The sequence below is a fragment of the Anomaloglossus baeobatrachus genome, chromosome 10, assembly GCF_048569485.1.
Source record: "Anomaloglossus baeobatrachus isolate aAnoBae1 chromosome 10, aAnoBae1.hap1, whole genome shotgun sequence".
Classification (NCBI taxonomy): Eukaryota; Metazoa; Chordata; class Amphibia; order Anura; family Aromobatidae; genus Anomaloglossus; species Anomaloglossus baeobatrachus.
The window spans coordinates 136,033,724-136,046,370 of record NC_134362.1 but is presented as its reverse complement, the minus strand read 5'-3'; the positions used below and the strand labels follow the sequence as shown (position 1 = coordinate 136,046,370).

At 42.0% G+C, this 12,647-nt stretch overlaps 2 protein-coding genes across 6 annotated transcripts in view; one reads left to right on the top strand and one right to left on the bottom strand.

Annotated features, from left to right (window-relative positions):
• The window catches only part of PRMT7 (protein arginine methyltransferase 7), a 285,356-nt gene that overhangs the window by 135,278 nt on the left and 137,431 nt on the right, over window positions 1-12,647 (bottom strand). The gene's annotated exons all lie outside the window — the stretch shown is intronic.
• Window positions 5,928-10,693, top strand: LOC142254567 (uncharacterized). The gene is made up of 9 exons (XM_075325678.1): window positions 5,928-6,229; window positions 8,572-8,625; window positions 9,425-9,466; window positions 9,546-9,619; window positions 9,698-9,772; window positions 9,856-9,921; window positions 10,000-10,089; window positions 10,178-10,323; window positions 10,587-10,693. Exons 1-8 carry the CDS (start codon window positions 6,064-6,066, stop codon window positions 10,313-10,315), a joined length of 705 nt encoding a protein of 234 aa, XP_075181793.1. The 5' UTR covers window positions 5,928-6,063; the 3' UTR covers window positions 10,316-10,323; window positions 10,587-10,693.

The following is a 12,647-nucleotide window of genomic DNA, read 5'->3' as shown; positions in this document are numbered from 1 at the left end:
TTATAAGAAATTCTGAAAGCCGGGCCAATGACCAATTATATTCACCTTGTGAATCCTTTAAAAGATTCAGCACATGTAAAATTAAAGGTCCGAGCACTTAAATTGGTAGATATGAGGCATATATCATAAATACCTTGTGGTTTAGAAGGTTCAGTATAGTAGTACTTGAATTGGCAGGTTCAGACCTGGGACAAGTGGTCTATGAGGAAAAGAATGAAACTGACTACCAGCGCCACCTATTGGTACAATAATTTAAAGACTAGCTTATAATGTATATACTACCTCAATAAAGCTGCTATAGGATCCTGTTTCACTTCTGTGCATAAACACTTGAGTAAGTATTCTGACTTGTGTACTCTAGGAGATTTAAACATACATAATCAGAGGGGTATACACCGATCTCTCACTAGCTATTGTAATATATATTGTCATTACCTTCAAACCAAGGTGTGTGTCAGAGGTTGCATGGTCCGGAAAGTTATTAGTAATGCCATAGGTATTGTGGTAAGCTGAAACAAGGGTGATCATAATCAAGGCAAGTTCAATCAATAGTATAGAAAGAGCTCCCATTAGATCTTTCTGGGTTACCTGAGTTTCCTTGAAATAATGGGTACAGAGTGGTCAGTGCCTCTATGGTAGAGAAAGAGGGAAGAGGTGTTATTATACTCCTGCCGTTTTTGGAATATTCCTGCCGTTTTTTGAAAGAAGTATGTGCACCTAGTTCCTGAAAGCAACCTACCTCATCGCCGTCTTCCCAGACTGTGGCTGATTGCGCCCTGTGAGCCGGCTTGCAAGCTCATTTAGCATCGCAAAACCGGAAGTGGCGTCAGACGCCGGCGCATGCGCAGTAGCGATCTGGAATACTATTAGAATGTATAAGGTACCGTGTGGTCTGTAAAAGAGGCGCCTGCGCATGCGCAATGGGTGTTTTTATATACTTCAATACAGGCCAGTGCTGGGAAGACGTGAATGGAGATTGACATTTGTTGCCTGCATAATTATATTACAGAAAGTGAAAAGAAGCGATCAAAGATAGTCAGGATAGGATCGGAGGTGTGTAAGGACATGGAATTCCATCATGAAATACTCTTTTAACAATATAGAAATATAGAAATATATGTGGATTATCCACATAGTTACATGGAGAAATGTTATTCCCTGAATTAGGGAGGGGGAAGTCACATCCCACTGAAGTTCTGAGAAACAAGAGAAAGGTTTTTTTTCCTTTTGGAATTCTGGATACAAATCAACCTTAAGAAATGTCCATACACAGTCCATCTTCATAATGTGTATCGGATTTGACCTGGAAAGGGGGTGCCATTGTGGTCCAAAATACACACGATTACATACAGGAAATAAAACGTCAACTGAATGACACCGTGACTTACCAGAGAATCTCCTCAGATCCAGTATTTAAAATTCAAACAAGAATCCAGAACTTTTTATCCACATACCAAGAGAAAGGTGTCCTTGACCAAACAACCCGCACTTTTCTTACAAAAACACACCCGATAACACCTGTTTTTTACACACTCCCTAAAGTTCACAAAACACTCAATAATCCCCCAGGTCGACCTATTGTGGCATCCACAGAATCAATCCTGTCACCGCTTTCTATCTATTTGAAAAAAATACTAACCCCCTTGACAAAAAACACCAGATCTCATATTTTGGACACTAATGAGTTTTTACTAAAAATTAAAACCCTTCAAAGAGCCTCTCCGAACAGTCTTCTGTGCACATGGGATGTGAGTAGTTTATATACATCAATCTCTCACAGTAAAGGTACTAGGGCGACAAAACTTGCCTTAGAAAAAACTGATCTAAGCCAGGACTCAAGGGACTTCATAATGGGCCTACTTGACATAGTACTAGAGGAGAATTATTTTCTCTTTAGGGACGATTTCTATATACAGCGACACGGGACCGCAATGGGCTCGAATGTAGCCCCGGCATATGCAAATCTTTACATGGATTTTTTTGAGAACAGATATGTATATTCTTATCCTTCTTTCGACGAACTGACCCTCATTTGGGTCAGATTCATCGACGATATTTTCTGCATTTGGCAAGGGGACAACACCAGCCTCATGATCTTCGATAGACACATTAATAACATATGGCCGGAGTTGAGATTTACACTAAATTACCACCAAGATGAGATCAATTTTCTTGACACTTACATAAGAAAGGATGAAAGTGGACAATTATCCTCAGACCTCTATCGGAAACCAACAGATCGCAACTGTATGTTGTTATATACTAGCTGCCACCCAAAATCTACTAAAGACAGTTTGCCCAGATCACAATTTAAGAGAATCACGAGAATAGTCTCTGAGGAAACCACAAAAAATCTAAGATTAGATGAAATGACACAAAGGTTTCTGGAACGAAAATATCCAGAAACCCTATTAACAAATGAGAGAGAGAAGGCGCTATTATCTACGCCATCAGAAAAGTGTCAGACAGTAGAGAGGCTACCCTTCGTACATACTCATCATCCATCGATGCCAAAGATTTACAGTATTATCAATCACCACTGGCCCTTATTGAGAAAAGCATACCCGGAAATAACACCATTCCTACTCCCACCTTTAATGTGCAAGAGGAGACCTCAAAACATCAGGGACTCTTTAATTAAGGCAGACATAGGGAGTGAGAAGAATATCCTACAAACAGTACTTACACCAAGACGCACTGGTACATTTCCATGTCTAGGCTGTGCATCCTGTTCCAATGTGATTAAAGGAGATCATTTTGTGCACCCGAGATCGGGTAAGAGTTTTCCAATCAAGGAGTACTTTACGTGTGAAAGCAATTTTGTGGTATATATCATCAAGTGCCCATGTGGCTTACTATATGTAGGCGAAACCATCCAACACGTAGGCGATAGAATAGCCAGTCACAAGTCCACAATCAGATGCGGTAAACTATGGCTCCCCATTCCACAACATTTCCACGAAGCAAAACATAGTGTTGCACAATTACGCTACCAGGTTATTGATAGGGTACATAGACCCAGACGAGGAGGAAATCATATAGAACTTTTGAAAAAAAGAGAGAGTTTCTGGATATACAAGTTACAGACCCTAACCCCAAAGGGTCTAAATAGAGAAATAGACTGGCCTAGTTCATAAGAGACCTCTCTGAACTTTAGGAGACTAATTTTAGGATTATTCTAACTATCCTTTCTTTTTTCCCTCCAGAAAACCTAAGAAATGTCACATTTTCCTCTACCATTGTGCACGCACTAATAGCTGGTAATGTATAAATTTCACCCTATATAATTCTCTAATATAGCCGTATGCTTGCTTCTAATGTATTGGGACCTTCACTGTGTTCTCTCCCCCCCAAAAAAACAAAAAAAGAAAAAAATCTCCTTTCCAGGTCAAATCCGATACACATTATGAAGATGGACTGTGTATGGACATTTCTTAAGGTTGATTTGTATCCAGAATTCCAAAAGGAAAAAAAACCTTTCTCTTGTTTCTCAGAACTTCAGTGGGATGTGACTTCCCCCTCCCTAATTCAGGGAATAACATTTCTCCATGTAACTATGTGGATAATCCACATATATTTCTATATTTCTATATTGTTAAAAGAGTATTTCATGATGGAATTCCATGTCCTTACACACCTCCGATCCTATCCTGACTATCTTTGATCGCTTCTTTTCACTTTCTGTAATATAATTATGCAGGCAACAAATGTCAATCTCCATTCACGTCTTCCCAGCACTGGCCTGTATTGAAGTATATAAAAACACCCATTGCGCATGCGCAGGCGCCTCTTTTACAGACCACACGGTACCTTATACATTCTAATAGTATTCCAGATCGCTACTGCGCATGCGCCGGCGTCTGACGCCACTTCCGGTTTTGCGATGCTAAATGAGCTTGCAAGCCGGCTCACAGGGCGCAATCAGCCACAGTCTGGGAAGACGGCGATGAGGTAGGTTGCTTTCAGGAACTAGGTGCACATACTTCTTTCAAAAAACGGCAGGAATATTCCAAAAACGGCAGGAGTATAATAACACCTCTTCCCTCTTTCTCTACCATAGAGGCACTGACCACTCTGTACCCATTATTTCAAGGAAACTCAGGTAACCCAGAAAGATCTAATGGGAGCTCTTTCTATACTATTGATTGAACTTGCCTTGATTATGATCACCCTTGTTTCAGCTTACCACAATACCTATGGCATTACTAATAACTTTCCGGACCATGCAACCTCTGACACACACCTTGGTTTGAAGGTAATGACAATATATATTACAATAGCTAGTGAGAGATCGGTGTATACCCCTCTGATTATGTATGCTTAAATCTCCTAGAGTACACAAGTCAGAATACTTACTCAAGTGTTTATGCACAGAAGTGAAATAGGATCCTATAGCAGCTTTATTGAGGTAGTATATACATTATAAGCTAGTCTTTAAATTATTGTACCAATAGGTGGCGCTGGTAGTCAGTTTCATTCTTTTCCTCATAGACCACTTGTCCCAGGTCTGAACCTGCCAATTCAAGTACTACTATACTGAACCTTCTAAACCACAAGGTATTTATGATATATGCCTCATATCTACCAATTTAAGTGCTCGGACCTTTAATTTTACATGTGCTGAATCTTTTAAAGGATTCACAAGGTGAATATAATTGGTCATTGGCCCGGCTTTCAGAATTTCTTATAACTCACTCTGACAGGGTGTACGCAAATGCCATTAAGGTAAAAAAACCTCTATAATAAATCCATACTAAGTTTGAATGTTTATCTAATACTCCTGTTTACTTATACCTGCACTTCTCCTCCTTAGGATCTGGTCTCTAAGACGTCCAGTACAGGAGCTAATAAACTAGAGTTGTGGTCCTTTCTAGATACTCCTTTTCTACAAGATACCCCTTCTGTACAAAATCTCTTTTCATGCACTGAACCTGAAACAATCTCCCCGTAGCTACTGAGGTATGGTATACCACCCACATAGACCACAATGTTGCCTGTTTTCCTCTTGCTCTTCTTCTTCTTTCTTCTCTTTTTTCCTCTATACATACTTACCTTTGTGACAAACTTCCAGTATGTCTTTTATTACTGTGCTTTGCATTTTTATCCAAGCATGACATGTTAATACTTCTACATGTGCTTTTGTATATTTGCTTCACTGTCTTCATGTTAACCCTGTAACATAGTGTATATATTGATTGTTGTCTGTTTTTGTATTTTTTTAGTGTTTTTGGCGTGAAGAAGGCCCGTTATTGGGCCGAAACGTCCCATCTTCACTTAGACTATCTTATGATTGAAAGAAATTCTTTTTGAATAATAATAATAAAAAAGATTTTTGGCACAAAAACGAATCTGTTGATACCTTCTTATTCTAAGAGAGTGCAGTGATTCCTATAGATTGTTACTCGGACCTCGGTCCCTTCACTAGCACCTCAATTTTCCCCTGGTTTAGGGCAGAGTGCACACCAATTTCTTTATATTAGTACATTTTCTTGGCGGTTGCACCAGCCCACTCATGTCAGTAGAGACATTTGCCTATGATGACACTACCAGTAATAGCATACTGGCACAAGTCACGAATTCTACAGAATTCCTCAAAACCCCAATCAAAGAAGTTAGGACAAGGGATTGGGAAAAGGAGAACCGTACATTCATTTCTCTAGACCTTCACTGCACGACCTTAGCAGAATATTATAGACAGAACCGGATCCCCAGGGGTCTTAGATGTAATCTAAGGCCTACGCTATTCTCTAATAACGAGAGTTATTGTAAGAAGTATCAACAGATTCTCAATAAGTGCTCTTTGGATTTAATTGTGCTGACAGTGGAATATCTCCAGACAGCCATAAAGGAGTCAAAAGAGAAAATTATAAGCATTGAAACTCAATTAGCGGATAGTCTAACCCCAGGGGACCTGGCTTCTTTAAAGAAAAAAGTCGAGGATACACTAAAGGATTTCAAAAAAGGTCTGGAAGAAAAGAAGAGACAGAAATTTCAAAGGGATACAGACGATTATCTAAACAACAGAGTTTATAGGTGGAACGAAGGACAAACCAACACAAGACAATGGAGGAGACAACCAGTTTACAATCACTCAGCCTCTTCCGGCAGCGAATCCGGCGGCAGCCTTCCAAATACAACATCTTTTTTAGGACCAAGCAGAAGAAGACCCAACCAACGAGGCGGTCGAGGAGGCGGAAGCGGAGAATGGGGGATGACGTTGAGATCACAGGTGAGGGTCCCAATCTAGTTATCAACATTTCTGACTATACTCTAGCTCCGAATGAATTAACTGTCCTTAATAAAGGTCTCACTTTTTGCCCTACACCGAAATGGGATTCCTTTACACTTGAAAAGGATATGCAGAGATTCTATAGGGCAGTTAGATTAAAAACTCATTTTGGTATTAACCCCTCTCAGAACCCCGTTTCTGAACCACCTCCTAAGGAAATCAGTATCAAAACACTAGGTCTCCGTAACCCTAGCCAGTACATGCCACCTAAAACGAATCATGCAGTGGAGACGTTTATAGATCTAGTTGATCGGGATGTAAAAAATAAGATTCATGAACACGAGTTGGGTTTCTTCCCCACACGAAATAACATCAGTGCCCTAGAGAGGCTTGCTATAACCTCACTTAGGAACAATAAGTCCATAACTCTGAAACCAGCTGACAAAGGGGGTGCCATTGTGGTCCAAAATACACACGATTACATACAGGAAATAAAACGTCAACTGAATGACACCGTGACTTACCAGAGAATCTCCTCAGATCCAGTATTTAAAATTCAAACAAGAATCCAGAACTTTTTATCCACATACCAAGAGAAAGGTGTCCTTGACCAAACAACCCGCACTTTTCTTACAAAAACACACCCGATAACACCTGTTTTTTACACACTCCCTAAAGTTCACAAAACACTCAATAATCCCCCAGGTCGACCTATTGTGGCATCCACAGAATCAATCCTGTCACCGCTTTCTATCTATTTGGAAAAAATACTAACCCCCTTGACAAAAAACACCAGATCTCATATTTTGGACACTAATGAGTTTTTACTAAAAATTAAAACCCTTCAAAGAGCCTCTCCGAACAGTCTTCTGTGCACATGGGATGTGAGTAGTTTATATACATCAATCTCTCACAGTAAAGGTACTAGGGCGACAAAACTTGCCTTAGAAAAAACTGATCTAAGCCAGGACTCAAGGGACTTCATAATGGGCCTACTTGACATAGTACTAGAGGAGAATTATTTTCTCTTTAGGGACGATTTCTATATACAGCGACACGGGACCGCAATGGGCTCGAATGTAGCCCCGGCATATGCAAATCTTTACATGGATTTTTTTGAGAACAGATATGTATATTCTTATCCTTCTTTCGACGAACTGACCCTCATTTGGGTCAGATTCATCGACGATATTTTCTGCATTTGGCAAGGGGACAACACCAGCCTCATGATCTTCGATAGACACATTAATAACATATGGCCGGAGTTGAGATTTACACTAAATTACCACCAAGATGAGATCAATTTTCTTGACACTTACATAAGAAAGGATGAAAGTGGACAATTATCCTCAGACCTCTATCGGAAACCAACAGATCGCAACTGTATGTTGTTATATACTAGCTGCCACCCAAAATCTACTAAAGACAGTTTGCCCAGATCACAATTTAAGAGAATCACGAGAATAGTCTCTGAGGAAACCACAAAAAATCTAAGATTAGATGAAATGACACAAAGGTTTCTGGAACGAAAATATCCAGAAACCCTATTAACAAATGAGAGAGAGAAGGCGCTATTATCTACGCCATCAGAAAAGTGTCAGACAGTAGAGAGGCTACCCTTCGTACATACTCATCATCCATCGATGCCAAAGATTTACAGTATTATCAATCACCACTGGCCCTTATTGAGAAAAGCATACCCGGAAATAACACCATTCCTACTCCCACCTTTAATGTGCAAGAGGAGACCTCAAAACATCAGGGACTCTTTAATTAAGGCAGACATAGGGAGTGAGAAGAATATCCTACAAACAGTACTTACACCAAGACGCACTGGTACATTTCCATGTCTAGGCTGTGCATCCTGTTCCAATGTGATTAAAGGAGATCATTTTGTGCACCCGAGATCGGGTAAGAGTTTTCCAATCAAGGAGTACTTTACGTGTGAAAGCAATTTTGTGGTATATATCATCAAGTGCCCATGTGGCTTACTATATGTAGGCGAAACCATCCAACACGTAGGCGATAGAATAGCCAGTCACAAGTCCACAATCAGATGCGGTAAACTATGGCTCCCCATTCCACAACATTTCCACGAAGCAAAACATAGTGTTGCACAATTACGCTACCAGGTTATTGATAGGGTACATAGACCCAGACGAGGAGGAAATCATATAGAACTTTTGAAAAAAAGAGAGAGTTTCTGGATATACAAGTTACAGACCCTAACCCCAAAGGGTCTAAATAGAGAAATAGACTGGCCTAGTTCATAAGAGACCTCTCTGAACTTTAGGAGACTAATTTTAGGATTATTCTAACTATCCTTTCTTTTTTCCCTCCAGAAAACCTAAGAAATGTCACATTTTCCTCTACCATTGTGCACGCACTAATAGCTGGTAATGTATAAATTTCACCCTATATAATTCTCTAATATAGCCGTATGCTTGCTTCTAATGTATTGGGACCTTCACTGTGTTCTCTCCCCCCCAAAAAAACAAAAAAAGAAAAAATCTCCTTTCCAGGTCAAATCCGATACACATTATGAAGATGGACTGTGTATGGACATTTCTTAAGGTTGATTTGTATCCAGAATTCCAAAAGGAAAAAAAACCTTTCTCTTGTTTCTCAGAACTTCAGTGGGATGTGACTTCCCCCTCCCTAATTCAGGGAATAACATTTCTCCATGTAACTATGTGGATAATCCACATATATTTCTATATTTCTATATTGTTAAAAGAGTATTTCATGATGGAATTCCATGTCCTTACACACCTCCGATCCTATCCTGACTATCTTTGATCGCTTCTTTTCACTTTCTGTAATATAATTATGCAGGCAACAAATGTCAATCTCCATTCACGTCTTCCCAGCACTGGCCTGTATTGAAGTATATAAAAACACCCATTGCGCATGCGCAGGCGCCTCTTTTACAGACCACACGGTACCTTATACATTCTAATAGTATTCCAGATCGCTACTGCGCATGCGCCGGCGTCTGACGCCACTTCCGGTTTTGCGATGCTAAATGAGCTTGCAAGCCGGCTCACAGGGCGCAATCAGCCACAGTCTGGGAAGACGGCGATGAGGTAGGTTGCTTTCAGGAACTAGGTGCACATACTTCTTTCAAAAAACGGCAGGAATATTCCAAAAACGGCAGGAGTATAATAACACCTCTTCCCTCTTTCTCTACCATAGAGGCACTGACCACTCTGTACCCATTATTTCAAGGAAACTCAGGTAACCCAGAAAGATCTAATGGGAGCTCTTTCTATACTATTGATTGAACTTGCCTTGATTATGATCACCCTTGTTTCAGCTTACCACAATACCTATGGCATTACTAATAACTTTCCGGACCATGCAACCTCTGACACACACCTTGGTTTGAAGGTAATGACAATATATATTACAATAGCTAGTGAGAGATCGGTGTATACCCCTCTGATTATGTATGCTTAAATCTCCTAGAGTACACAAGTCAGAATACTTACTCAAGTGTTTATGCACAGAAGTGAAATAGGATCCTATAGCAGCTTTATTGAGGTAGTATATACATTATAAGCTAGTCTTTAAATTATTGTACCAATAGGTGGCGCTGGTAGTCAGTTTCATTCTTTTCCTCATAGACCACTTGTCCCAGGTCTGAACCTGCCAATTCAAGTACTACTATACTGAACCTTCTAAACCACAAGGTATTTATGATATATGCCTCATATCTACCAATTTAAGTGCTCGGACCTTTAATTTTACATGTGCTGAATCTTTTAAAGGATTCACAAGGTGAATATAATTGGTCATTGGCCCGGCTTTCAGAATTTCTTATAACTCACTCTGACAGGGTGTACGCAAATGCCATTAAGGTAAAAAAACCTCTATAATAAATCCATACTAAGTTTGAATGTTTATCTAATACTCCTGTTTACTTATACCTGCACTTCTCCTCCTTAGGATCTGGTCTCTAAGACGTCCAGTACAGGAGCTAATAAACTAGAGTTGTGGTCCTTTCTAGATACTCCTTTTCTACAAGATACCCCTTCTGTACAAAATCTCTTTTCATGCACTGAACCTGAAACAATCTCCCCGTAGCTACTGAGGTATGGTATACCACCCACATAGACCACAATGTTGCCTGTTTTCCTCTTGCTCTTCTTCTTCTTTCTTCTCTTTTTTCCTCTATACATACTTACCTTTGTGACAAACTTCCAGTATGTCTTTTATTACTGTGCTTTGCATTTTTATCCAAGCATGACATGTTAATACTTCTACATGTGCTTTTGTATATTTGCTTCACTGTCTTCATGTTAACCCTGTAACATAGTGTATATATTGATTGTTGTCTGTTTTTGTATTTTTTTAGTGTTTTTGGCGTGAAGAAGGCCCGTTATTGGGCCGAAACGTCCCATCTTCACTTAGACTATCTTATGATTGAAAGAAATTCTTTTTGAATAATAATAATAAAAAAGATTTTTGGCACAAAAACGAATCTGTTGATACCTTCTTATTCTAAGAGAGTGCAGTGATTCCTATAGATTATTAACGCCTGGTCACAGCGGTTGTGTGACTATCCGAATCCCTGCCAGGGATTCCTAAACTTGTCTCTTCTGTCGCTACAGAAAACACTGACAAGAATGGCTGCCGGCATCCTGTGCAGAGGAAGAAGCCGTGGGCGTGCCTGAGAAAGTGCGGGAATCCGGCTTCACAGTGTACACAGTGAGAGGGGTGGAGTATGCAAAGCATACTCCAGCTCTCAGCGCTGCCGGATTCACCGTGCATCCAGTGAGAGGGGTGGAGTATGCAAAGCATACTCCAGCTCTCAGCGCTGCCGTGCTGTGCAGCGTTACGCCCCTACCCTGACTGGCAGGTCTGTGGGCGGAAACGAAGTGAGACTAGGCCGCGCAAGCCGGGGACTCGAGTGATAAGCGCGGCCGGCATATAAGCCTTGGTCGGCGCGGAAGTCCTCGGCGCACCACAAGTCCCAGCCGCGCCCGAAATAAAAATGGCAACGGCGGTTAGCGCGGTAGTCCCCTAATACACTAACACACCCAGCAAGCTGTAGTGTGCGATGGCACTAGTGCGGGCAGCGCCGCCGTCCCTGGCGCACTAACACACCCAGCAATGCTGCCGTGTGTCCGTGCGCGGTCCCCACAGGGACACAGAGTACCTTAACGTAGCAGGGCCATGTCCCTGAGGATACTCCGCTCCATGTCCAGCAGATTCCCAGGAGCTGTGGATGGAGCACGGTCTCAGTGCCTGGAGACCGATAAGATCCCACTTCACCCAGAGCCCTAAGGGGATGGGGAAGGAAAACAGCATGTGGGCTCCAGCCTCTGTACCCGCAATGGGTACCTCAACCTTAACAAACACCCGACAAGAGTGGGGTGAGAAGGGAGCATGCTGGGGGCCCTTTAGTATGGGCCCTCTTTTCTTCCATCCGATATAGTCAGCAGCTACTGCTGACTAAACAGTGGAGCTATGCGTGGATGTCTGACCTCCTTCGCACAAAGCACAAAACTGGTGAGCCAGTGATCCCACTGGGGGTGTATAGCCAGAAGGGGAGGGGCCTTACACTTTTGAGTGTAATACTTTGTGTGGCCTCCGGAGGCAGTAGCTATACACCAATTGTCTGGGTCTCCCAATGGAGCGACAAAGAAATAAACCAAACTGAGAAGTAGGCAAAACCTAACTTCACAAATGGGCGACAGCCGCCTGAAGGATGCGTCTGCCCAAGCTCGCATCTGCCGAAGCATGAGCATGCACTTGGTAGTGCTTCGAAAAAGTGTGCAGACTGGACCAAGTGGCAGCCTGACAAACCTGCTGAGCCGTAGCCTGGTGCCTGAAAGCCCAGGAGGCACCGACAGCTCTGGTCGAGTGCGCCTTAATCCCCGGCGGGGGAGGCACCTGAGAACACTGGTAGGCATCGGCGATAGCCGACCTAATCCAACGAGCTAGGGTCGGTTTAGAAGCAGAGAGACCCTTGCGCTGACCCGTGGTTAGCACAAAAAGTGAGGTGCACCGCCGAAAAACGGCGGTGCGTGATACATAGATTCGGAGCGCTCGCACCAAATCCAAGGTGTGCAACGCCTTCTCAAAGCGATGCACAGGGGCCGGACAAAGAGAGGGCAATGAAATGTCCTGGTTAAGGTGGAAAGAAGACACCACCTTAGGGAGAAAGTCCGGAGTCGGACGAAGAACCACCTTGTCTTGGTGAAACACCAAAAAGGGGGATTCCGAAGAGAGCGCAGCCAAATCAGAAACTCTCCTGAGAGAAGTTATGGCTACTAGAAAAACAACTTTCTGTGAAAGTCTAGACAAAGGAACCTCCCTGAGAGGCTCAAAAGGGGGTTTCTGTAAGGCCGTGAGGACCAGATTAAGGTCCCAGGGATCCAAGGGCCACCGGTAAGGAGGAATGATGTGAGAT